This window comes from Gouania willdenowi, chromosome 15 (assembly GCF_900634775.1).
Source record: "Gouania willdenowi chromosome 15, fGouWil2.1, whole genome shotgun sequence".
NCBI lineage: Eukaryota > Metazoa > Chordata > Actinopteri > Blenniiformes > Gobiesocidae > Gouania > Gouania willdenowi.
In genome coordinates, this window is record NC_041058.1 from 8,332,381 (window position 1) to 8,358,116 (window position 25,736).

General features: G+C 35.5%; 1 protein-coding gene across 4 annotated transcripts; it reads right to left on the reverse strand.

The window, feature by feature from the left end:
- Nucleotides 1–2,596: 2,596 nt before the first annotated feature.
- LOC114476603 (atlastin-2-like) lies at nt 2,597–22,963 on the reverse strand. 4 transcript variants are annotated; one of them, XM_028468357.1, is made up of 16 exons: nt 22,813–22,963; nt 15,447–15,613; nt 15,113–15,322; nt 10,131–10,265; nt 9,925–10,029; nt 9,789–9,839; nt 9,663–9,719; nt 8,877–8,969; nt 8,599–8,737; nt 8,361–8,488; nt 8,064–8,120; nt 7,179–7,250; nt 6,579–7,010; nt 5,278–5,292; nt 4,704–5,032; nt 3,613–3,746 (listed from the first exon to the last, which is right to left on the reverse strand). In XM_028468357.1, the coding sequence occupies exons 1-15, from the start codon at nt 22,883–22,885 to the stop codon at nt 4,907–4,909; spliced, it is 1,860 nt and encodes a 619-aa protein (XP_028324158.1). In that variant the 5' UTR covers nt 22,886–22,963; the 3' UTR covers nt 3,613–3,746; nt 4,704–4,906. The 4 variants fall into 4 exon arrangements, with proteins under 4 accessions (XP_028324159.1, XP_028324158.1, XP_028324157.1 ...); XM_028468356.1 differs by having other exon boundaries at nt 4,704–5,292; XM_028468360.1 differs by lacking the exon at nt 22,813–22,963 and adding an exon at nt 18,296–18,443 and having other exon boundaries at nt 4,704–5,292.
- Between the last annotated feature and the right edge of the window lie 2,773 nt (nt 22,964–25,736).

Consider the following 25,736-nt stretch of genomic DNA (forward strand, 5'->3'; position numbering starts at 1 on the left):
GGCATAAAAATGTTAGATTTTTTTTTTTTTTTTTTCTGAGATAATGCTATCATAAGATCCTAAAATCAAGTTCAAATATGATGAGCACACTTAAACTGGAAGGAAAATGCAGTAAGGTTTTAAAAAATAGTAAAATGTGAAAAAGACCAAAATTTCAGAAGTAAGGTTATAGTAAGGCATAAAAATGGAAAAATTTTGGATTTTTTTTTTTCTGAGATAATGCTATCATAACACCCTAAAACCAGTTAAAATATGATGAGCACACTTAAACTGGAAGGAAAATGCAGTAAGGTGTTAAAAAATAGTAAAATGTGAAAAAGACCAAAATTTCAGAAGTAAGGCATAAAAATGGAAAAAGTTTGGATTTTTTTTTTTCTGAGATATTGCTATCATAACACCATAAAACCAGTTAAAATATGATGAGCACACTTAAACTGGAAGGAAAATGCAGTAATGCAGTAAAGCGTTAAAAAATAGTAAAATATGAAAAAGACCAAAATTTGGAGGTAAGGCTATAGTAAGGCATAAAAATGGAAAAATGTTAGATTTTTTTTTTTTTTTTTTCTGAGATAATGCTATCATAAGATCCTAAAATCAAGTTCAAATATGATGAGCACACTTCAACTGGAAAGAAAATGCAGTAAAGCGTTAAAAATTAGTAAAATATGAAAAAGACCAAAATTTGGAAGTAAGGCTATAGTAAGGCATAAAAATGGAAAAATTTGGGATTTTTTTTTTTTTTTTGAGATAATTCTTTCATAAGACCCTAAAACTGGTTCAAATATGATGAACACACTAAAACTGGAAGGAAAATGCATTAAAGCGTTAAAAATTAGTAAAATGTGAAAAAGACCAAAATTTCAGAAGTAAGGCTATAGTAAGGCATAAAAATGGAAAAATTTTGGATTTTTTTTTTCTGAGATAATGCTATCATAACACCCTAAAACCAGTTAAAATATGATGAGCACACTTAAACTGGAGTGAAAATGCAGTAAGGTGTTAAAAATTAGTAAAATGTGAAAAAGACCAAAATTTCAGAAGTAAGGCTATATAGTAAGGCATAAAAATGGAAAAATTTTGGATTTTTTTGTTCTGAGATAATGCTATCATAAGACCCTAAAACTGGTTCAAATATGATGAACAAACTAAAACTGGAAGGAAAATGCAGTAAAGCGTTAAAAATTAGTAAAATATGAAAAAGATCAAAATTTGGAGGTAAGGCATAAAAATGGAAAAATGTTAGATTTTTTTTTTTCTGAAATAATGCTATCATAACACCCTAAAACCAGTTAAAATATGATGAGCACACTTAAACTGGAGTGAAAATACAATAAGGCATTAAAATTTATAAAATGTGAAAAAAAAAACAAAATTTCAGAAGTAAGGCTATAGTAAGGCATACAAATGGAAAAAATTGGGATTTTTTTTTCTGAGATAATGCTATCATAAGTCCCTAAAATCAAGTTCAAATATGATGAGCACGTTTAAACTGGAGGGAAAATGCAGTAAGGCGTTAAAAATAAGTAAAATGTGAAAAAGACCAAAATTTCAGCGGTAAGGCTATAGTAAGGCATAAAAATGGAAAAATGTTAGATTTTTTTTTTTCTGATATAATGCTATCATAAGACCCTAAAGCTAGTTCAAATATGATGAGCACACTAAAACTGGAGTGAAAATACAATAAGGCATTAAAATTTAGTAAAATGTGACAGACACATTTCGGAGGTAAGGCATAAAAATGGAAAAATGTTAGATTTTTTTTTTTCTGATTTAATGCTATCATCAGACCCTAAAATCAAGTTCACATATGATGAGCAAACGTAAACTGGAGTGAAAATGGAGTAAGGAGTTAAAAATTAGTAAAATGTGAAAAAGACCAAAATTTCAGAAGTTGGGCTATAGTAAGGCATACAAATGGAAAAATGTTAGATTTTTTTTTTTCTGATTTAATGCTATCATAAGACCCTAAAACTAGTTCAAATATGATGAGCACACTTAAACTGGAATGAAAATACAGTAAGGCATTAAAATTTATTAAAATGTGAAAAAAAAACAAATTTTCAGAAGTAAGGCTATAGTAAGGCATAAAAATGGAAAAATTTCGGATTTTTTTTTTTCTGAGATAATGCTATCAAAAGATCCGAAGACCAGTTCAAATATGATGTGCACACTTAAACTGGAGTGAAATGCAGTAAGGAGTAAAAATGAATAAAATGTGAAAAAGACCAAAATTTGGAAGTAAGGCTATAGTAAGGCATAAAAAAAAAAAATTGGGACTTTTTTTTTCTGAAATAACGCCATCGTAAGACCCTAAAATCAAGTTCAAATATGATTATATATATGATTATGATTTTATATAAGCACACTAAAACTGAAGTGAAAATACAATCAGGCATTAAAACTTGACCAAAAAGGTTTTAGGGTCTTATGATAGCTTTATTTCAGAAAAAAAAAAAAAAATCCAAAATTTTTCTTCTTTTGTACTTTAAATATAGCCTTACCTTACCTTAATACTGAATCACTCAATCTTACTATTACCAGTAGAACAAAATTCATTTCAGGACGAAGTAATAAAAGAAACCAAAACAAACGTATGCACGATTTATTCCTAAACATTTTATGCAAAAATAAATTACCAGTGAAATCTTTAAAAGGCAGACAGACGTCCTCTTAATGCTTTCAGTATCCGAGTACTCACACCAACAGTTCTCATGTAAAGGCTGAGCCCATAAAAATCTACAGCACCAACTTATTCATCCTTTAAGTTGCACGTTAATCACAAACCAACAGCCATTATCAACTGATTTACAACAAATATATGCAACGTTTATTAAATATTTTATTCAAAACACATGCCCGACTTTGTGAACACAGACTGTACAGTAACGTGAGTGGCTCTTATTTTAAGAAGCTGCTTCCTGTTCTGACAGGAAACAGTCAGCAGAGGGCAGCAAAAGGCAGTGATTGGGTGGTTTTTCTGATGGTTGTGAGCATAACTTCATGGGTTTCAATCACAGATGAGTACGCTAATGTTCTTCAAAGTTGTTTCAAACATCCTCGTCGACAAGAATCCTTCCATAGTTTTAATGCCACAGTTGCTCCTTCACCATATTTTAATATTCCTTACATTCAAACATAGAACTTGGTTAAAACATCCTCAGCCTGTAAAGAAAGAAGGAAAAAAAACTACATTTTTCTGCATTTCCCGTCAGTGAAAGATTAACTTCTTTGTTTATTGCTGCACAGCACATGTTGATTTTGATATTAAATAATAACTCATAATGTTGATTGTGTTTCCCTGATGTTCAGCTCATTCCTGAAAAGTTTATTCAGCAGTTTGTGTTTGACTAAAAAAAACAAAGAAAAGCATCATTACAAAATCAGGCATTTACTGCAGCATGGCACAGTGAAACAAACTCTAGGACGGACGCAACATTTTCAGCTCAATCTTCTGATGAAAGATGGAAACAAGCAGTGGTCATTTCTACCAGCCCGGTGCAGTGACATTTGGCGAAAGATAAAACATAAAAACAGACGGGGGATCAGCTTTGGTGTTGAACTCGTCCCTTGATTCTAAGACTGAACACATGGAGATGAAGGTGATGAGAGGAAGAGGCGGAGGAGCATCAGTGAGTCTTTAGCTTGGTTTGCTGTGAGACCTGTTCAGTCAAGCTGGCTTTGATGGAGTTCACCACCGTCTGTCTGACGTTGTCCTCCATGTACTGTTCACTCAGCGGCTTCAGAACCTGCAGAACCAGAGAATTAGAAAAGATTAGACACAAATAAAGGGTTAATGACACTTATTCATCACAGGAAAAACACAATAAATCAGCAAGCAGGGTTATCGCCAGAGCTGTTGAGCGTAGGGGCCACTAGGGTGTGATTTTAATCCCTTACGGTGTGATGGCAAACTTCTATCACAGCAGGGTCACAAACATGTGATTGTATCTGATTCAAGGGCCACACTATCAACACTATCGCACATGAACAAAAGGAAACAAAGGGTTTGTGTATTGGTACTGTTGCCTTGTATATTTTTCTGTCATTTAGTGTTTTTTTGTTCTTATTTTCATTTATGGAGTAATTTTTGGGTATTTCTTTTGCTGATTTGTATATTTGTTTGTCATATGTATTTCTGTTGTCAAATTGTGTAATATATATATATATATATATATATATATATAGTAAGTAAGGTTTATTTATATAGCACCTTTCATAGACAGTGCATTACATATCCACTCATTCACACACCAATGGGACATGTGTTTTTTTTGTCATTTTATTTATTTTCCTGTTATCTTCTGTTTTTTTGTTGTCCTTTCATATATTTTCTGTTATTTTTGTAGCATCTGGAATAATTTTGTTAATTATTTGGGGGGTGGTTCACAGAAATATACTGAGGGCCGCTCTGCCCTATGTTGTGATTTTGACCCCCTACGCTGTGTTTCAACCAGCGTCGGGAGTTTTTCTATTGTTTTTTCCTTTTTTAATCAGTACTGTTGTAATAACGGTCGCACACTTGAACACAAAAGGGACTTCTAGGCTTTTATGGGTTGTTTTAACTCTATTTTTAATCTGCATGACCTCGCCATTCCCCTACGCTGTGAAAAACTCCTGATGAGAACCCTGCTCATGTGACTACCATGTTTTGGCACAAAGGATGGATTAAGCCTCTCCACAATCAGAAGAAGAATATTAAAAACCATTTGAAGAGGATCCATGTCGAGGAGATGTTCTCTATAGCAGTAAAGGTCAAAGTGTGATCGTCCAGCAGCGCTGCAGTGAAAGTAAAAAAAAGCCCAGCGGTAGCGGTGTAAAGTGTGTGTGTGTGTGTGTGTGTGTGTGTGTGTGTGTGTGTGTGTGTGTGTGTGTGGAATCAAAGTCAGTTTATTCTTTCAATATGTAGCTACTTCATCTTCTTGTAGTTGTTGTTGTTAAAAGGAGATAAAACTTTGAGTCCCAGTGCGGAGGGAAGGAGCGAGACGGGCCACGCCAGGCGGCTTCTGACGGGCTCCGAAAGTTTGGAGAACACCTGAGAGGAGACGAGAGGACAGTAGGAGGAAGACAAGTTATAGTGAGTTTGATTGGAAAAATGAAACTGGAGAAGAGAAACGGGATGGGATGGGAGGAGCTTCAGAGAAATAAAAGTAATAACGGAAGAGAGAATAAATCAGAAAACGGGGGCAAGAAAGTTGAAATGAAATCAGGCAGCAAGTTAAGTGCAGTGCAGGCGAGAGGAAAAAAAATATGGAGGAAACAGGAAGCGACGACGCTCACCTTTCTGACCGTCCTCTGAAAAGCAAAGAACAAAGGAAAGAGGAAAGACAAGAATTGGAGACGTAAGAGAAGCCATACGGCCTGTGTGTGAAGTCAGGGCTTATCAATCGATCACCACATGAAAGAAAAAAACCGCAAAAACGCCATCAGCGCAACTTCAAGGAAGGCACCGAAAACAACAAAGGAAAGATTGTGATGGGAAATGGATGATGTGAGGTTGACAAGTGTCAAGAAAAAAAGGTGAAGAAAAGCTGCCAAAGGAGGACAAAAAAAAAGAAGAAAAACACTTCAAAAGTTCAGCAAGTTCTTGATTTTTTTTAATGTTTGGGATGTCAAACCAAGTTGTTAGTAAAGTAAAATAAAGATGTTTGTTGAACTTAAACCTACCTGAGGTGTGAGTAGGGGTATAAGGATACACTCAACCAATGATTCAATTAGAATCCCAAATAAAAAAAAAAAACTCAAATCAAAGATTGGAATTTAATGATGATCTTAACTCATTCCACTTTGAATAATTTTAAATCATATTTTGGAGAAAAAAAAAAGATTAGTGAAAATACAGACTAATTCTTTTATTTAAATTTTCTTTAACGGATATATTTTCTTCTTACAACCTTCTTACAAACCGTTTGAACTCATAAACCAAGATAAACTGCACTAATTCATCACCATGTAAAGTACTTTTATTTTAAACATAAAATAAAAACATAAGCAAAGTTTGCTTTCTGGGTTGGAATATACATTTTTTTAAAAATATGTGCATGTGTGCGTGTTGATGTGTGTGCATTGCGTGTCGCTCTGCACCGATGGATTGGGTTTTATCTTTGATTGTTATACCATGGGTTCGAGTCGCATTCGGCCATTGCGCGCATAGGCAGAATTTTTGCCGGGGGGAGCAAAAGAAAACATAGAATTAAATAAAGAGCGTATCGTAACATATACAGTGTAACATTTACAATAATGCTAAAATGATAAGTACAAAATTGATAATGTTGATGATAACACTTTGCTAAAATTTTCTGGTTCATTTATGCTACATAACCATACATAAACTGCTGGGCGCAGTGTCAGTGTTTGAATTGTGAAGAAGAATTGCACAATAGAAGAACCAACCTAAAGTCTGTATACAGCTCTTTTCCTGCCGCTGCTCTTGGTTCAGCCCGAGTTTTATTTCCCCTTTTAGCTGCATCGATTTTTAGTCGATTTAGGATATATCCGTACATCCCTAGGTGTGTGTGTTGCATGCCTAATCTCATAAATCCTTCAACATTTGTAATAAAAGTATGGAGTAATCCACCCACCTGTTCCCACAGAGTCTCAGCCACCAGGTCTATGAATGTTCCAACCTCACGAAACTCTCCTGAATACTTGACGTAGGCCCAGGTGCAGAGAGACAACAAGGCCACGCCCATCATCAGGTTGGCCAGAGCAGCCAATGTGCTGAGGCCGATGAAGCCCGTCACCCCGGAGACGATGTAGGTGACGAACATCACGGCGAAGAGTGTAGCGGGCGTGCGGGCAGCGTAGAAGATGTTTTTGCCGTCGTTGTGTTTGGAGAAGTTGACGTAGGCCTCGTCTAGCTCCGCCTCCAGCTGGTTCTGGTACCGCTGGCAGAAGTCCTCGCCGCCCATCTTTTTCACGGAGCGGAAGTGACGCACGGAGTGCTGGAGGAACTCCTCATGGCAGCGCTCCAGGTCGGCCGGTGCAATGTAAGGCTTGTCCCCACCACACACCTGATAGGGTAGGAGGCAGACAATTATAATAATAAAGAATTATTTTAAATCAGATTAGTCTAATCTGATCAAACAAATTGTTATAAGACAGGATTTAATGAAGGTATGTGTTGAATTCTATTACTTATTCATGGTTAAGTATTGAACTCTTATTGGCTTCCTGCTTACCTGTTCCATGCTTTTGCTGTACAAGTCTTTGGCTCCGGCCACAGCAGTCAGGTTGTTGGCTTCTGCTGTTGCCTGATTAAAATGACAATTTAATGTGAATTATGTATTAGAGGACTAAAAATAAATGTTTAACAGAGTAAGAGTGTATTCAATGGAAAAAAATTACTTCTAAATTAGGACAGAAGACAGGGGTCACCAACCTTTATGAAACTATGAGCTGCTTCAAAGCTAGTGAATAGTCAGTTTTAAAAACTATTTTTACATTTTCACTTTAAGTTTCAACATGCAACATTTTATTTCTCCTAATTTATACAATCATTTCATTTTCATTATATTCCTACAATTTAACCTTTATGTAATATTTTACAAAAATTCACTTTAAATGAAATTAAAATTTTTAATATTTTAGATGGAGCTCATTGGTGACAAGAGCTCCAGAACAGGCCTGAGGGCACCTCACATGCATGGTCCATGTGGGCTACTTGGTAACCGCGGGCAACATGCTGGTGACCCCTGAGCCAGGAAATGGAAACCATTAATCCAAAAATTATATTTAAAGTAAGTTTTTACTGTCATAATCAATAACTTTCATTAAGTATTTACCTGAGGTCATTTATAATTTCTGTTTTGTGTTTTCTTACTTTGGCTGTAGTCATTACTGTGGTTGTTCTTAAGGTGATTATTTATTTCTATCTTTTCAGTATAGTTGTTTTTATCTCTACTATTGTGATTGTGGCCGTTTTCTTTTTTCTCTCTCCTTTATAATGTTGCAACAATGCTTCTGTCACTGTTTTTCCATCTTTATATAATCAAAAAATAATATTAATTATAATAAATTGACAAAAATTATGAAATGTGTGAGTGTGAGACGAGACAGGGACTTGCCTGCAGCATGGACTTTGGGTGTGGAAGCTCTTCACCCTGATATATCTTTATATAAGCCTGAGAAACCAAAAACAAAGCAGAATAACACACAGACATGTTACCAGTACTACAAAGGTTGCAGTTTTTTGTTTGTTTGCTTTTTTAATAAAGCCTAGAGAAAAACAAAAAAATAAAACAAAACCCTAGCCCTAGATACCAGACTTCCCATGTCCCTGTACTGGGACCTTAGATGGAGGAGATCACAGAGCACATGATCTATTAGTGCAAAAACCCACAGGAGTTACACAAGATTGGCACCTTAAAATACTCCAGTAGATCTCTGCAGGTGACTTTGTTCCCTCCGATCTCTTTCTCAACCAGCCTCTCTGGAGCCAGGAGCAAAGGCACCAGCTTAGCCAGCTCCTTTTTAAAATCTGGGTCAATGTCTGTAATACACAAACGAAAATTATAATCCTTGTAATCCTGCATGTGTGGCCTCTCTGTTTGAGGTAGGAATGAAAAAAGATTGTGTGCGTGAACACGCGCATGTTCTGACCTCTCAGCCTTCCATCAAAGTACGGGTTGGTGGCCACCTTGAGTCCAGGATGTGGCAGCAGGAAACAGCCGATGTTAGAAAAGCACGAGTGTATGTGTTTCCTCACATTCTGCAGCTCCTCGTGCTGGTTCTGTTTGACCTGCCACAGCAAACAAATGCATGATGAAGTATGTTAGCAGCGAACGTTCCACCGTAATGAGAGGCAGCGTGCCTGTAAAGATCATTGAACATGTGACCTAATGCTGAACCGTTCCTCACTAAACAAAGCACATGATCACCTGCAGTCGTTTTTCCAGGAACTTGTTCCCTCCTTTCAGTCCATAGTCGTATTCATAAGGAAAACACCAGTCCCGGATAAGGAACATCAGAGACTGAAATGGATAACATATATTAAATGTTTGGCTGATCATAATTCACACTTGACTCATTTCTTTAAAAATAAATTAATAATTATAAAAAAGATAGATAAGTAAACAACAATTAGAAATTATGAAAATGTCAAAACCTTTACCGCTTTAAATCTCTGAATAAACAAAGTGCCTGGTCAGAGTGAGGTTTAACTATTTATGTGTATTCTTAAACTGTATTTATGTTGTATGCACAGTATGTATATTTTATCACTGTAATATTTTTTATTTGTTACCTGTGGTAAGGTGATTGTATCACTGTGAATATGTAAGTGTGATTCTACACATGTAGACACATAATAAAGTTGTATTATTTATAAGACATTAAGAAATTATTTTTAATCTCACATGGCGGTTTTATTTTTTTTTTTTTTTTTTTTACACAGGAATGGGTTAAAATACGTTTTACTTCATCCCACTCCATTTATTGCATTTATGGTTTTTTTTTTTGTATCTTGTTTCAAGAGCCAGATACAGACTTCATTGCATAGAAAGTATTTACTTTTTTGTGTTTGTTTTATTGCCTAGCTCAAAATAGATGAAATGAAAATAATTATTTGAAGTCGTTTTCAGAAGTAAATGATTGAAATGATTAATTACAGTCAAATATCCTTCTTTTCGATGCTGTACACCTGCCTTCACAGCCTAGATACAAACCTGGAATGGTTTCAGGTAGATTTCTTCCATCGCTAACCGTCCATATTCAGTGAAGAGCTACAAATGAAAACATGATTTTGTTAAAAACTGTCAAATGTCACAAAAATTTGGACAAATTGTACCAACTTGCAAATGCTGCAGGTCGTCCTCCTGGATGTTTTGTGAGAGATTGTAGACCTGAAAACAAACAAGAACAAAATATGAAACTCAGTTTTTGCACTAAGATGACAAAAAAACCCTAAAGATAGTGTTTTAGCGTCACCTGTACAGAGCTGGTCATGGTGCTGAGGGCAAACACAGTAGCACAGTCCTTTATGGTGGACTGGCTGTCAAACGCTCCCTGAGTGTCAACCAGCAGCACAGCAACCTGATGATAACAGCAGAGAGCAGCTTGTCAGAAATCTGCACAACACAAACAACCAACTTAACTCAGTGTTTAAGTGATTCAGGTTGTGACTAAAGCTCTACCTGGCTCCCATCAGGCTTGTCAACCACAAATACTTCGCTCCAAACTTGAATTCCTGTGGTCTCCCTCTCACAGCCTCCTCTCCAGGTAAAACCTGTGAGAGGCTCATCATCGCCTCCGAGCCATGCGTCGCCTTTCTGCTCCAGGAAAGAGGGAGGGAGGAGGGAGGGTGTGAACATGGACACAACAAACGAGAGCAGAAGAAATGGATAGTCAGCATAAATGAGAGAAAGATGAGGAAAAGTTACAAGTCAGAACAAGTACAAATCAAACGAGCTGAATTTGCAACAATCCAATGACGCTAAATGACTTTTATGGTATAAAACTGAAGGCCTGTGGCCCGATTCTGACACATAACAAAAGTCTAATTCAATGAAACCTGCAGGGATTCAAAGTAAAGGCGTAAGAAAAAATGTATACAGCAATTTATCACCGCGCCATAACAATATCGATCCAAAAAATGTCCAAATCAAATTTTTAAATCATGTGTTTTTAAAAAGAAAATAAAAAAGAATTCCATTAACATAAATATGCATAGCACAAACTCCTGTTCACTAGATGTCAATGAACCACATCAGACCTTATTAAACTACCTCACTTCTCAATGCATTTTAGGTTGGAAATTGATTGTACTCTATTTTTATAAAACATACTGGGCGCTTTAATCGATATACATGGTTCCTTTTTTAAAGAATGTAAAAACTTACCAGAATCAGAATGTTACAGAATCAAAAGTTGAACTTTTTTGAAAAATGTAATTTGACAGTTAGATAAACAAACCACTTGTTGATATTGGTACTTGAATTGCAGTTAGTTACCATTTACTTGTTCTCACAAATTAAAAAAAAAAAAAAAAAAGAAATTAATTGTATTTCATAATAATTTGGACTTGAAAAGGTGAAATTTGTAATTATTGATATCGTGTTTCGGGACATATTGTCAGAATCATGGCAATGCACACCCCTACTTACAGTAATACCATTGTTTACCATTTGAACAATAAATAATAAACCGTTTATTGTTTTAAAAACATTATTACTTTGACCTGTATCCCAGCAGTGTGTTAAAGCACCAAGATTTGCATCCTAATTTCCATTTTTGGAAATTGCTTTCGTAAGAGCTGTTTATGCTAATTTAAAAAAAAAAAAAAGGAAAAATAGTGGGCACAGGGAAGTGGACACCTGAGCTACACTCTTTCACATTTTTAAGATTACCAAATGTTGGCTGAGACACCCATTTTAATTCAGTTTTTATATTTTGTTAAAACTTGATAGTTTAGAAAAAAGTTTTTTTTTCTCAAACAGAAAAACAAGGAAATAGGTGAAAGAGCAACATCAGAAAATAGATTATGCATTTCAGTGGTCAGCATTCCTTCAGGAACTTTGTGAACTACCTGATGAGTCTCATATTTTATCCCTGACATGTGCTGACAGCTTTGGAGCACAGAGGAGACACACACACAGCTGTGAAGGCAAATACCTGATTTCAGCGCATCACTCCACTACACTTCATTCCCTTGTTTAACATGTGATGATGACAAGCACAGGTTTGATAGTGAGGAATTAAAAAAAAAAAAAAAACCCCATAAACAAAGCTGGAACAGCTTAATACAAAATGTATTACGTAATACCTAATGTAGTACAGTGGGTATAATCTATAAAACAGATAGGTCTGTCAGGAACAATTTAGATATCAAGAGAAAAAAAAATTGGTCCAAAATCTGCAAAATAATCCAATCAAATTATATCAGCCTGCATCTAAAATCTCAGAATCCTGCAGCTGACAGAAGTATATACTGACAGAAAACAAATAAATCAAGTGAACTTATTTTTTACTTTAAAAATATTATGTTTTTAGTTATTTTTTGAGGGGATTTTTGTTTTTGTTTTCACAATTCATTGTTTGTATTTATTATAGCAATTGTAAAAAAATATTTAAAGGGTCGTCAAAAGTATCGATACTCAAAAAAGTATTGATACTAAAAACGATGTATCGTTTGTATACGTACACAAAATACAACACCGTTTTTGAACAATTATTTATTATTATTATTTAACCTGTGATTTTGTTAATTGTTACATGTTGTAACAAGAGGTATTTTTGTATTTTTTTAGTTAAAACAAATATTTTTATTATATTTTTCGGGATTTCTTTTTTTTTTATCACAGTGGTATCAGAAATGGTATCGCGTATGAAATATTTTCCTGACTATTGGTATCGAATTGAAAATTTTAGTATCTTATGTTCAACTAGTGGTTATCTTAAACTTGAAAATATAGTTCGTTATTATTGCATTTATTGATGTTATTCCTCAGGGTTAATGTAAAATATTATGTTAAAGGTTTTAATGTATGGAGGATGAGGAGCATCACAATTAAATAAATAAATATGCTGATTATTAATTAATTGAATGTGTTAATAATTAATTAAATCCATGTGACATTTCATTTTTATTCTGAATTATGTATTATATGTATTATTATGTATTAAGTGTAAATATTTCACTATTTATTTATGTATTTCATGCATTGCAGCACTTCATTAATTAATTTCAACTGTCAAACTCGCTCGTCAAAGTCTGTGGGGGCGGGTTTCAAACATCAATCCATCTATAAAAGTGGCCAGTATGTTTTATGGAAATAAAGCGCAATCAACTGGTCTCACTCCAGAGGTGAGGAAGTTTAACAAGGTCTGATGTGGTTCACTGACACTTAGTGACCTTTTGTTTATGTCAGGGATGCCAGGGTGAAATTGGTCAGGGGGCCAGATTTTTTTCAAGTGAGACCTCAGGGGGCCGAATTACACTTCCGGCCTGAAAGACCAAACACCGACTCAACACATGGATATGCTGCTTGAAATTACAATGACACCACAATGAAGCCTACAATTACATATCTACTTAAAGCAATTACATATCTACCTAAAGCAAGTTATCCTCTAAAAACTTAACATTGTCCTATCCATGCAAAAAGCCGACAATTATAAATAAGAAATGCAACAAAATAGGCAACACACATTTCCTATAAATAAAACAAGTGTAAACTGTAAATTACTCTGATCATAATAATTCAAGGCTTGCACATTAAAACATGCCAATACATAATTAGGCCAATTAAAAGAAGGCCAGGCCAAGTAGGCCTAAACAAGTCACAGAAAGTAAGTGCCAGAATAAAGCAATCCAACAATAGGTCAATACTGAATATCCAGTAGGAATTAGTAAAACAAAAAGGTTCTTGAAAAAATTAGCCAAATATGACATACCTTAAAACATTACATTGGCTCAATAACAGATCATCACCAGTAAACACCAATCCACATTACCACACACCCATGCCTATGGCACTAGCCTACTGTACAGCCTACATCAGTCAACCCCAACCCCTTTTATTCCCTCCCACCCATATCACACAGGATTATGTTAAATGGGGAGACAAGCCTACTTCAACTACATTTTACTTGTCAAAGCCAGTTTAGCTTAGCTGACACTGAGGCGGGCAGTAGCAATAGACCAACTGCCGGATTCCATCAAAATTAAATGGGACATATTATGCTATTTTTCACCCATCTCCATTTGTTCTAAGAACCCCAACAACATAGTATTTGAGGTTTATTTTCCCAAACCCGCCTGTTTTCTGGAGTTTTAGCAATTCTGCAACCAGGATGTTTGAGTGGGCGTGTCTATAAACGCGTACTCCACACAACAGTTGATCACTAAGGATGTAAAGATTAACTGGTTTTTCAAAAACCGCAAATATTTTCGGCCGTGGTAGGTTATCCGTGGGGGTTTTAGAACCCACGGTATACCGCAGATGTCTGGTGTCACGGGACTCGGGCACTCTCCAGTCTATGGTCAGAGCGCAGCACTGCACGGAGAGCACATCCACTCACTTCTGAATGATGGCAAAACTAGGAGCAGCACTCCCTGAGTTGCATCCACCCAAAAAACAAACAAAGCAGCGTGGGACTATTTTGGATATCCTAAAGACGCCCAGGGTGCTGTAAGAGCCGACGGGTATCCAATATGCAAAACATGTCGTAGAAAAGTTGCTGCCAAAGGCGCCAATATGATACAATCATCCCTCTCAGTTTGTTTACGTAAAGATACAAACAGTATAAATCCACTCCACTGATTAAAGTTTCCAGAAAGCGATTTACAAAGCTGTTGTAAACCACGAGGTGGCGCTAGTGCTGAGTAAACAAAGCTCGCTCTGGTTGATGCAATACAAAACCAATGCATTATTTTTATTATTAACCATATGAAGGAAAATGGAGAGTTTAGTTTTGATAACAAATTACATATTACTTTTGTTAAATAATAAAACAATAATTGTTCTCCTGTTCTACATGTTAAATCACCAATTTATGTATGTTAGTATTTTATGGTGGCATTTATTTAGTTTTTGTTTGTTATTTAGTGATTATTTAATACATTTAAAACTTTTATTTATTTATTTTGTTCCAAGTTCTAATGTTAATAAAGCATTTTTGAAAAGGCACAAAAAATCCATATATCTCCGTTTATTTTCATTGTGTCGATAATTGGAAATAATTGTAAAATCGCAATATTTTATATCGCAATTTTCTCTGTGTTATAAGACTTAATACAGACGACTGGATGATTTTATTTCAAATTTTGTGTGCTGGTGGACACACAAAAAAATAAAACATTAGATTAAAAAAAACACAATAAAAGGCTCTCCCATATCAACCACGGGCCGGATGTGATGTACAATCGGGCCGGGTCCGGCAATTAAATGTTTTTCATTAAAAAACCTGATTAAAATATCGACTGACATCTTTTTTAGAACAATACAATTGCGCGATGAAATATTGCGCTATATCGGAAGATTTTTTCTTACATCCTTAATATGTTGTCGTATAACTGTTTTTGAAGCTTAAATTATGATCTGAAGAAAATACAGTTTTTATGTCCATAAATGATTGAGTCAATATCAGAAGGACAGAAAAACATCAAAGCACTCACCGGATTGTGCATGTAACGCAGCATAAAGTCCAAAAGAAATGATTTTCCTTTGCGAAAAGCCCCGGCTAGAGACACAACCACCACGTTTAGGTCCTTTATGTGATCCTGCAGGAGGATCTTCTCCAACGCTGCAGCATCCAGCTCAAAGCTGTGTTCATCATCGTTGGCAAGGACCACTTGGATCGGCCTCGCCTTCTCTTCTACCACAGGCTGAGAAAGAAAGAACACAATCAACTATGGCTGCTTTCTGTGGCACTTAGTGACATTTGAGGTTTGATTAGCTAAGCTAGCTTTTATTGATCATATTACATCTGCCATTATCATATTTATTTACCTCTTCTTCCACAATCTCCTCATCAGGCGATGGGGTGAGCGTCGCGTGTTTGATCGAGTTCGAGGTCATGCTTCCTGGCAGCAGGTCATCCTCCAAGTCTCCAGTAGGCGCTAGAGGGGGCTTCCTCTTGTGATTGAAAATGGGGACGTCTTCAACACCACTTAAGCCTTTAGACAACAGAACAAAAAAATACAATTACAATCAATGCAAAATATTACACTAAATAATAAAAGTTTACTCAAGAAGAATGTGAAGGAATATTTTCTAGTTCTATACCAAAAATAAACAAGCTTTTCTAAAGAAAAGCTGCCCACTGACTAGGCCTGGGCGATATATCGAATATACTCGATATATCGCAGCTTGTAGTCTGTGCGGTGTTGAAAATGACCATACCGTTAAACTCGCGGACTTTTTTTTTTTTTTTTTTGATTTTTTTTTTTTTTTTGAAATGTCATTGTAACCCACGTCATAAAGAAATGTATTATATTTATATTATTTAATTATATTATATTTAGCAGAAGTAAATTTATTATAACATCTACTCTTCAGTTATTTATATACAATATTATTTCACCGCACTAATAGACTGCACTGACGTCACTCATCCACACGCACACACGCCAGCCAATCACAGACCAGTATCCTAGTATAAACAGGAAGCATGAGATACGGGAGGAGAAGGCTTGAATACGCGAAACGATCAAGCAGCAGCTGAAAACGCAGCATATGAACGGTAGCACGCACACCCGGTGCTCAGCAGACAGCACTTTACTAACTGTGCAGACCAGCGGTTGTGCCTTGCACCTGACAAAAGGAGCGATCGGCAGCAGAACGGAGGACTTTGTATAGGCGACTCAGATTGCATCGGCCAGGTTTTTTAAACCCCCCATGGATCTAAAGATGGTGAACTACCCACGGAGATGACGTAGTGGACGGTGAACTGCAGGTCTACCAGAGCGGTAGGACCGCCGCACCGATCCTCTTACCAGGAACGCATGAACTTCAATCCTACCAGGGTGGTAGGATCAACTTTATTTAATTAGGTTCTCTTCCAGTGGACCAACCCAACGAACTTCAGTCCTACCAGGGTGGTAGGACTGACTTCATTTTTCGTTTGAGTGGAGCTATTTTTTTTCCCCAGGCTGTGACGCCTTATGAACTGAGCTAAATCCCAGCGGGTGAACTGGAGTCTGTTTTGAGACCACTTTTGTTTATTATTATTTTCTGTAATATAATAAATCCATGGTACTTATTTTCTATAAACAACAAATTGTCTGTCTATTCTCTGCACATCTTAGTAATCATTCCCAACTCACACTTGAACCTAGAAACTAATCTCAGAGAAAAAATTTATTAACCAACAGTAAATGTACAATTGGCTACATCATCTTAATGACAACATGCACAAAAGGGCACTATTTGTTTTAAAATATTGTAGTGGCATTATGTACAAAAAGTGCACTTTAATTTTGTGTTTTGAAATGCCATGTGAGTTGCATCCTGCACTAATGTCTTGTTTTGAAATGTCTCTGTGACAATTTTGCACAGAACGTGCACTTTCTGTTGACAATTTTATGTTTGAGCCACTCACTGTTTAATAAATACAGTTATGTCAACTTTGACTTAGTTGTGATATCCCCTTTTTTGCATGAAAGTTTAAAATTGGCATATATTAATGCAGTATGATCAGAATGTTTTAATGTAGACATATAGAATCATCATACTGGTGTGATTTTGTGCATCAAAGTGTTAATTCAAGGGTAATGCAAAATATCGAGATATATATCGTGTATCGTGACATGGCCTAAAAATATCGCGGTATTTATAAAAGGCCATATCGCCCAGCCCTACCACTGACTATTATAGATTTATTCACTTTAGACGCTAGCTGCTGTTGCTCACTATTATTCAACCATAGGGTTGTGACCCCATGTGGGGTCGCCTGAAATGTCTGGTTTTTGAAACAACTACTGATTAAATATGTATTTCTAGTTTATTTGAAGAAATATTGATTTTAAAATTAAAACAACACACTAACAACTATTCTATACTTTCACTTTCTCAAATAATAATATAGTTGAAATAAAATGCAGCATAAAAAAAATCTGAGCTGGCGCACTAATCCTGGCTACTCTGCATTTGTAACACAGTATAAAAAAATATAAACAAAAACTATGTCTATTCTATGAGGTCGCCAGAAATTTGTAATATTAAAATTCAAAAAGAGTTCACGATCCAAAAAAAGGTTGGGAACCACTGCCCTAGGGAGAAAAACATCAAAGGGAACAGACCGAGTGTGAGGTGGCCTAAAGCTGCAGATAGGAGAGAACGGGAAACAGTTATAAGATGCAAGCTCAGGCTTGATCACCCTCTAGCTGGCCACCTTTAATGAGGGCGTCTAATGTTTAAAAGGCCAAAACACTTCCTGATTCAAAGGAACACTACTCATGATGCGGCACAAATTTCCTTCTTTCCCATATCTGAGACAAAGCTCCCACATCTCTCTCAAATAGTAAACCTCATGTTACTACCATGTTTTGGCACACAGGACGTGCTGTGTGAAAAGATTCTGACTGTAGCATTAAACAGTGAAATGGTCTATATGGGCCAAATAAAGGCACTCAATCCTCCCATCTAGGACACACTCAAAAATAGCTTTGTGCAGAAAAATCACAAGGGGCCATGGGTAAAGTAAGTTACTAGGACAAGCTTGTGTGTAGTTTTTTTCTTCAGCTTCTGTGCAGGTCTTAACATTCCTTTTTAAAGCTAAGAGCTGCACAGAAGCTGAGTTACAACATGACTAATACAAAGAAAAAAAAAAAAACGATTGGTTCTCAATTTAAACTCACCGATTTCAAGGATTTCTCAGTAATCTATGTCCACCGACTGCTTCCAAACGCACTTATCACTCAATGTGAAACTAACATTTCATTCCAACAGGTTGAGCGACAAGTATTACACATTACTCATTCAAATAATTAAGACATTAGCTGTCTGGTATCAGCACATTACATTCTGATTCAGCTTTTGTCAAACCTATTATTCAGCCCAGCCCTTTTGTTTAACACAAAAAAGGTGTAGGAATTAGCATACAAAGGGCTACATGACAGACATAACTATTGCACTATCCTCTTTGACTCCAAAAATTATTTGAGAAAAAGCTCCTTAATGTGATTGCACTGGTGGGAAGTGAAAACAATCCAACATTACTTAACATTAATTTCTGATTTCCACTTCAATCAATGAGAAATCTATCCGAAATTACACTGTTTTGCAATAATTATCACTTTCCAAGTGACTAGAATAGTTGTATTTCTTTCTTTACAACCACCGGTAAGTTCAAAATAACAATTTTGCATGTCATTACTGATTAAAGGGTACCTGTAGTAAATTTTAAATTCAAGCTCAATCAAAAGATCGTATATTACTAGAGAGCTTTAGTCAGACTTTTTTCCCCTCAGCATTAAAAAACAAACAAACAAAAAAAAAAAAACACAACAGGATAGAGGATAAACCAAAAAAGTCAATAATAACAGTAGCAATGATAGTAATAGGGAGAATAATAGCAACAATAGTGTTAAACAAATAGTCAAACAGAGCAATAGATATTAGATACCCATGAAGTAAAAAAAACAAAAAAAAAAAACAAAAAAAGGGTCAACAAAATTAGAATGTATTCATATATCATATATGTATATAGACGCACACCCATAGATATACTGTATGTACATATACACATAAATAAAGTTAAAAAAATATTACAAAATGAATTAAAAGTAAATGCATAAAATACGCAGAATAAAAATTAAACAGCATAAATTTGGGATAGGTCAGATGATAAACGGAGGTTCATCAATAACCAAACCAGTCGTGTGCGAAGTCACAAACAAATACTTATGATATATATCAACAAAAACAACCAAAACAACAAATCACGGTCTTTCTAGAGGCACCACTACAGATAAAACTGGGCTGTTTTCTTTAAAAGTCCCTGTAGAGCAGCCAGAAAGAGTAAAAAACTAACAAAAACATCTTGTATGTGAGAGTTTACGAGCACATTAATGTCCCAAGTCATAGACAAGTGTCATCACTCCTACTTTGCCTTTTATTATATAATGCATTGTGTCTGGCCCAGGGACTTATTCAACAGGGCAACTTCCATTTATGGATATCACGATTGGCCTTTACACTCAGTGTTGAATGAACATTTTCACCTGAGGACATTAGGACTAGTGCTAGCCAAAGAGGTTATGTAGGAAAATGTAATGGGCAAACAAATGGGCAAGATGGTTTTTCATACTGTGGCATTTCTGTTTCGGGTTAGGCCTAAAGCAGTTCTTCTCAGCATGTTAAAAACTCAGTCAGTCAGCAGTAATACAAAGACACTATTCTGTCGCGGCTGTGAGAAGTCAGTGTTGCAGACAAAACACATTAAGCTTCCAAACAAACAAGCGTTAGAGAACAACTCCATTAACAGCACTGATGAGAGCCAACACACTTCATGATAAAGTGGCTGACAAAAAAAAATGAGGTCAGGCGATCTAAACTTAGCCACCTTACTACTTATCTTATGGACACTCTGTGCAGATGTTTGTGATTCTGCATCTCTTCCTGTTCTTCCACACACACCACCCATTAAGATCCCAAAGGCCTGTGTGCGTGAGCTGTGTGGCGGCACTTGCAAAGAGCAGAAATTTTCTCACAAGTGCAGTGTACTTTGCATCCTGTTTAGTTAAGACCCAGGTCAACCTTTAACTACACAAAGCAGGATTAGTAGTACTAGATATTTTGTTACAGAATCTACTGCATAATGTTGCTTAGGATTAAGAAAGTTCATTTGAAATCTAGAACAGTGTTTCTCAAACTTTATTGCCCTATGTATGTACCCCTTAGCCTTTATTTCTTATCGCTAGAAGTACCCCTTTGCTCATGTTATATATTATTTATTTGTGTCCGCAGGCTCGTCTAAACTCTTTCCTGTGTCTCGTCCAACATTAACCTTGGATTTAGGACTTTTTATTCATTTATTTTTTATGTTTTGCTCGTTTTAGAATTTGAACTTCACCTTTTGGTTCATTTTAAAGAGTTGTGTCACAAATTATTACTGATGGATGAGAAAAAAAAGTGTGCGCGCATGTAAAAAAATAAAATTAATTATGTTAAAAAATAAATTGACAATTGTTTCTGTGTACCTCCTGAGAGGTGTTCAAGTACCCCAGTTTGGAAACCACTGATCTAGAACAATAACTTGTAACAGCAGTGTTTCTACTAGTGATGTTATTAACTCACAAGCCATGTTCTTGTTAACTAACTCCACTGATATTTTCTCATCAACCAGTCTATTTTACAGGGTTTTTATTAGGCATTTCAATTCAAGCACAAAATCATCTAAAAAGGCCAAAAAATATTGCGTGCATTTAATAAATATCTGCGCATGAACCTCGTACCATCTAGTTAGCTGAGCCATCTTCTCCATAGATATATCTTATCTGCACTGAAATCATTACATAGTTCCTAAACAGCAATGGCACGCTAACGTTAGCTTGCCAAGCTGTGCTGGCACTTCGACTCAGTTGAATTCCTGAACTTAAGTTTTATGCTGCATAAAACTTTGTCAAAAAGTATTTCCAGACGTCACAACACGTCATCTCTCCATCCGTCATCATCTCACTCACTGAACAGCAACTATGCAGACTGTTGGCAGCTAATGTATTATTACGTTACTGACAAAACAAAACAAGCCCTAGAATGCTGTTGACGTGTGCACATTTAACATTCTTAACATCACCAAATGATGATGCCAATGATCAATACAAGATAATTGCTGTCAAACTGCAGAAATTGTGAGAATGCACAGCCCTGATTATCTGTTTAGACAGCGTTTTGCAAATTTCCGATACTGACATTGGTCCAATATCAGCAAAAAAACAAGTATCTAAAATCTCAGAAACATAATTTGTATTAGATTTAGTAAGGTTATGTTTGAGTTTCTTCTCATTTACTTTTATTCATTCTATTCAATTGTAGAATATGTAAATAGGAATATAAAAAATGTATTTTTTTGTTTTTTTTAAATTGGATTTATTTAGGTTATTTTTTACTAGGGTCTTGGAATGTATTCCCTTTTTTATTTTATTCAATTGTAGATTATTCTCATGTGTATGGTTAACATTTATATAACTAAATAAATGGGTCAGTTTCTCGCATACCTATTGTTTGAGTAATATCACCTGATGAAGCCTTTTCTAACATTCAACACTACAAATGATGTATTTAAAGTAAGTCTGATTCACGCTGATATCCTATGGGATGGATATGACACCATCTGGTTACGGATTCCCTTAATTTAAAAGCACGTCAAATGAAACATTAAGAACTAACACCTAAAATATTTGATCTTAGAATGATAGTATTTTAGAAAATTGCTAATTATATTTAGCTGTCCATGGGTCACAATTTGTTGGAAAACAGCAATATAAAATAAAAGGTATACAGGAATTGTAAATAAAACCAACAGCATTACAACAAAATGAAATCACTTTATATTGACCTACTGTCTACAACCTAAAAGCAATTAACCATATTGCTTTTTTGTAAAATCAGAAATATGTAAAAGCTAAAGCTCTACATGAAGATGTGTTACTTTAATCTGAATGAATAAATAAATAAAGACAAAACTATGTACAAAAAACAAAACCTGAATGAGCCTACATACATTTACTGAAAACACAACCACGTGGATGTCAAATGAGGACACTATTTCAGGAAAGGATAAACCTGCTAAAAAAAAACCCCCAAAAGTAAACAGACTAATTATAGGAGGTGTAAAAATATCTGATTCATTAGTGAAATGGGATTAACACAGTAATGCTCAGCATGTGTGTACCTAAACTCCGAGGCGGGATTAGAGGCAGGCTAGCCGGGTGAAATGCCCGTAAATCGGTCGGTGCTCCCCGTGACCAGGTGAAAGTGACTCCCGAGGCTCCGACTATCCGGCAGGTGTCACAAATAATATCGTATCCTGGTCAGAACGTTGTGCACTAGCAGCTTGAACCTTTGAACACCCTTTAACCCGACAAAAATCACAGTCCGGCAAACCGCGCCGCTCAGATGAAAAATAGAACCATAATGCTTCCAATTATGTTTACAGTACGTATGTTTTCGACACACAGCAAACACTAACTAGCCACGGCACCACATGTGACATGACACCACAGTCTACGAATGGAAACAAACGCGACTGGCTAACGGAAAGCCAGTCGACAAACAGACTACACAAATTCCGGGAATTTAATGCAGTAAATTAATGATACCGCATTGGAATTATTGTTACACATCCACTCAAACAAAGTCACAGGTCATTTACCTTCATCCACGACTCTGCTTTTACAGGTTGGTTCGAAGTGATTCCTGCTCCTCAGTCTGCGAACCTCCGCCATCTTGGATTACTGAGTCTAAACGGTGCTGACGTCACACGGGGCAGGTTTTTCTTTCTCTCCTCCCTCTGCTGAAGTTCAGACTGCAGCACACAAGTCCATTAAAAATGCAAAAAGACTAAATATAACCCTTTCAGAGCTTCGATTAATAACACTAATAAATAGTTTAACGAGTAAATGACTTAAAAATAGTGTAATATATCTCCACTAAAGCTGAGAAGAGGCGGATACAGAGAGAAGAAGAAATAAACATTATATGTCAAATGTTATTTTGGTGTCTTTTTGTCTTTAAATTATGTCTTAATTATTTGAATCAAAATCCAACGAGATGACAATGCTGATTCAGAAAATTTATAAATATTTAATGTCCAATTCACATTAATAGAGATCTTGTTAAAGCTTCTGGTTTTATTTTTATGCAATTTTTATCAGCTAAAAATTATATATATATACATATATACATTTATTTGAACACTGTAATGAAATGTAATTATATCTTAGTTAAATAAACTTAAAAAGCTTGAAAAATAACAACAATAATAACACAAGCACTTCCTTCTGTAGAGATTAAAAATACAAAAGAAATGTCTCACATTTGATCATTTTCTGTTAGTATCGCGCAAACATCACATCATAAAATATCCAACCATGGTTTATACAATGTGGAAAAATTAGTGATTCAAACGTTACGACGGACAAAAAAACATCTAAAACAAGAAGCGCACAGAGAGCGCAAATAAGCCAAATATCCTCTTTATTGGGAAAGTGCATATGAATAAACAACACTGTAACTATTCCAGATATTGGCAGTTATCTGGATCAGTGATTCTGATCATGGCACCATTTTCATTCACTGATGTAAACTCACCAGCAGGAGGTGCTGAAGAACCAACTCAAAGAGCCGAACATAGGGATTCATCGAATATTCAAACTGATCCAGAATGAGTACATTAATTCGGATCCCCTGCAAAAATTTCATAGAATCTGCCATGGCATATTTGCATTCTGTGGTTGTTTGTCAAATTTAATTTAGCACTTTTGACGTTATTCTGCTAACAGTGTTCGGATCTTTGGTTTCTGCCCTCCAAAAAGGCTAGACTTTTACACTAAAGACTCAATCATGTTTATGTGACACACCAATAATATCCACTTTTTTTTATTAATCCGTGTAAGGTTTAACATGGTTTATTATGGAAAAGGTAAGTTTTACTGTCCCCGCCGACAGCAAACATAGGCCCTATCATTTGTACAAACACTAACAAAACATTATCTTATTTATTTTGCTCTCGCTGATGATGACCTGCCAAATAAAAAGTTGCAAAAGTAAGGCCTATACTTTTGCTCTCTGGACAAAATCCCAACGTGTTTACACAGCTGTTAAGAACCAATGTTTTGGTGACATTGCAGAAAGACCGTCTGCAGAAGGACAGCTTCTCCTGTTGTTCAGGTGTCAGCAGGTGAGCTTCAGTGTTGGAAAGGCAACTGGTTGTTTTATATTTAAAATGGAATTGATTAAAAGTGTGTCGTAAATATTAAATAGTATATTGCTAATATCATGTACATGTGTATGATGCATAGTATGCATGTGTGTGAATGTGTGAACATTTGTGCAGAACATATATCGAATGTGTATTGTAAAAAGTAGTAACATTAGTTTCCTTATTATTATTATTATATATTTTTTCAATATTATCTAGAGCAGTCGTTCTCAAACCTTTTTGGCTCAAGTACCCCCCTTTCTCTTCTTTCTGATTCAAAGTACCCCCTTTGTCCGACTACAACCTATTGTTTAGAAAACTATTTAAAAACAACTCTAGAGCATAATGATGGAATGAATGAGTGATACCACACATTTTAAACAATCTCATTTTGTAAATAAGTAGAAAGAAAGAGTATTTAATGCAGTAATTCCCAACCCTTCTTTGGATCGTGACCCCATTTTGATAACAAGAATTTCTGGCAAACCCAAAGACATTTATTTTATATATATATATATATATTAATTATTTTACTGCATTTTAGTTGAAATAAATAATTTATGTATATTTCACAAAGTAAAAGTAAATAAGTACATTTGTTTAAAATTGTGTTTTAATCTTAAAAAAAGAATAATAATTAAACATTTAAAAAAATCTATTTTAATTTTTCCGAAAATTCAGGCGACCCCACATGGGGACCTGACCCAAAAGTTAAAAAACACTGATTTAGTGGCTCCTGAATGAATTTATTTCTATAGTTTTTATCATTTCTGGTCATCTCACACTTGGGGTTTTCCACTCTCTCTCTCTCTCTAGTACCCCCTGTAATACCATCGCGTACCCCCATTTGAGAAACACTAATCTAGAGAGCCTTGCTTTGTTTTTGTAATAAGGTAGTTGTGTATAAGATTTATCTTCAACCTACACCCTTTTGATTATTGAGTGTTGTTTGTTCTGTTTTTGTTTTTCCGAAGACTGCCCGAAATAAAATTCAAAATCTGTAATCTCTCTATTGATGAAAAAGATAAGATGTTTTTATTTTACTATAATATGGTTTCGCATTATTTAATGATAAAGTATGCTTGAATTCTCGCTCCTGTGGCTGAAATTTCTGAGAAAATGATAAACCACATCAACCTTGTGATGGTAGAAAAATACAGAGAACTTGAGACCTTTTATGATTATTTATTCTAGACCTAACCAAATATCATGTCACCTATGTCCACCTATGGTTACACAGGCTTCTGCATTTATTTGCCCTCATCAGGTGAATGTGTGCCTTATTCTTGGTTTAGTCTGTTTGCATTGCAACTGGTCCAATGTGTTTGCTTTGAAATTGAGATAATCTAAGAGCAACTTCTTTTTTCTTGAGCTCT

Excerpts from the sequence above, each read along its gene's own strand:
- LOC114476603 (XM_028468356.1), bottom strand. The coding sequence starts at position 22,885 with ATGGCGGAGGTTCGCAGACTGAGGAGCAGGAATCACTTCGAACCAACC. Across the intron at positions 15,614-22,812 it reads AAGCAGAGTCGTGGATGAAG|GCTTAAGTGGTGTTGAAGAC; the intron begins GTAAATGACCTG and ends TGTTGTCTAAAG. Across the intron at positions 8,970-9,662 it reads TCTACCTGAAACCATTCCAG|TCTCTGATGTTCCTTATCCG; the intron begins GTTTGTATCTAG and ends TATCCATTTCAG.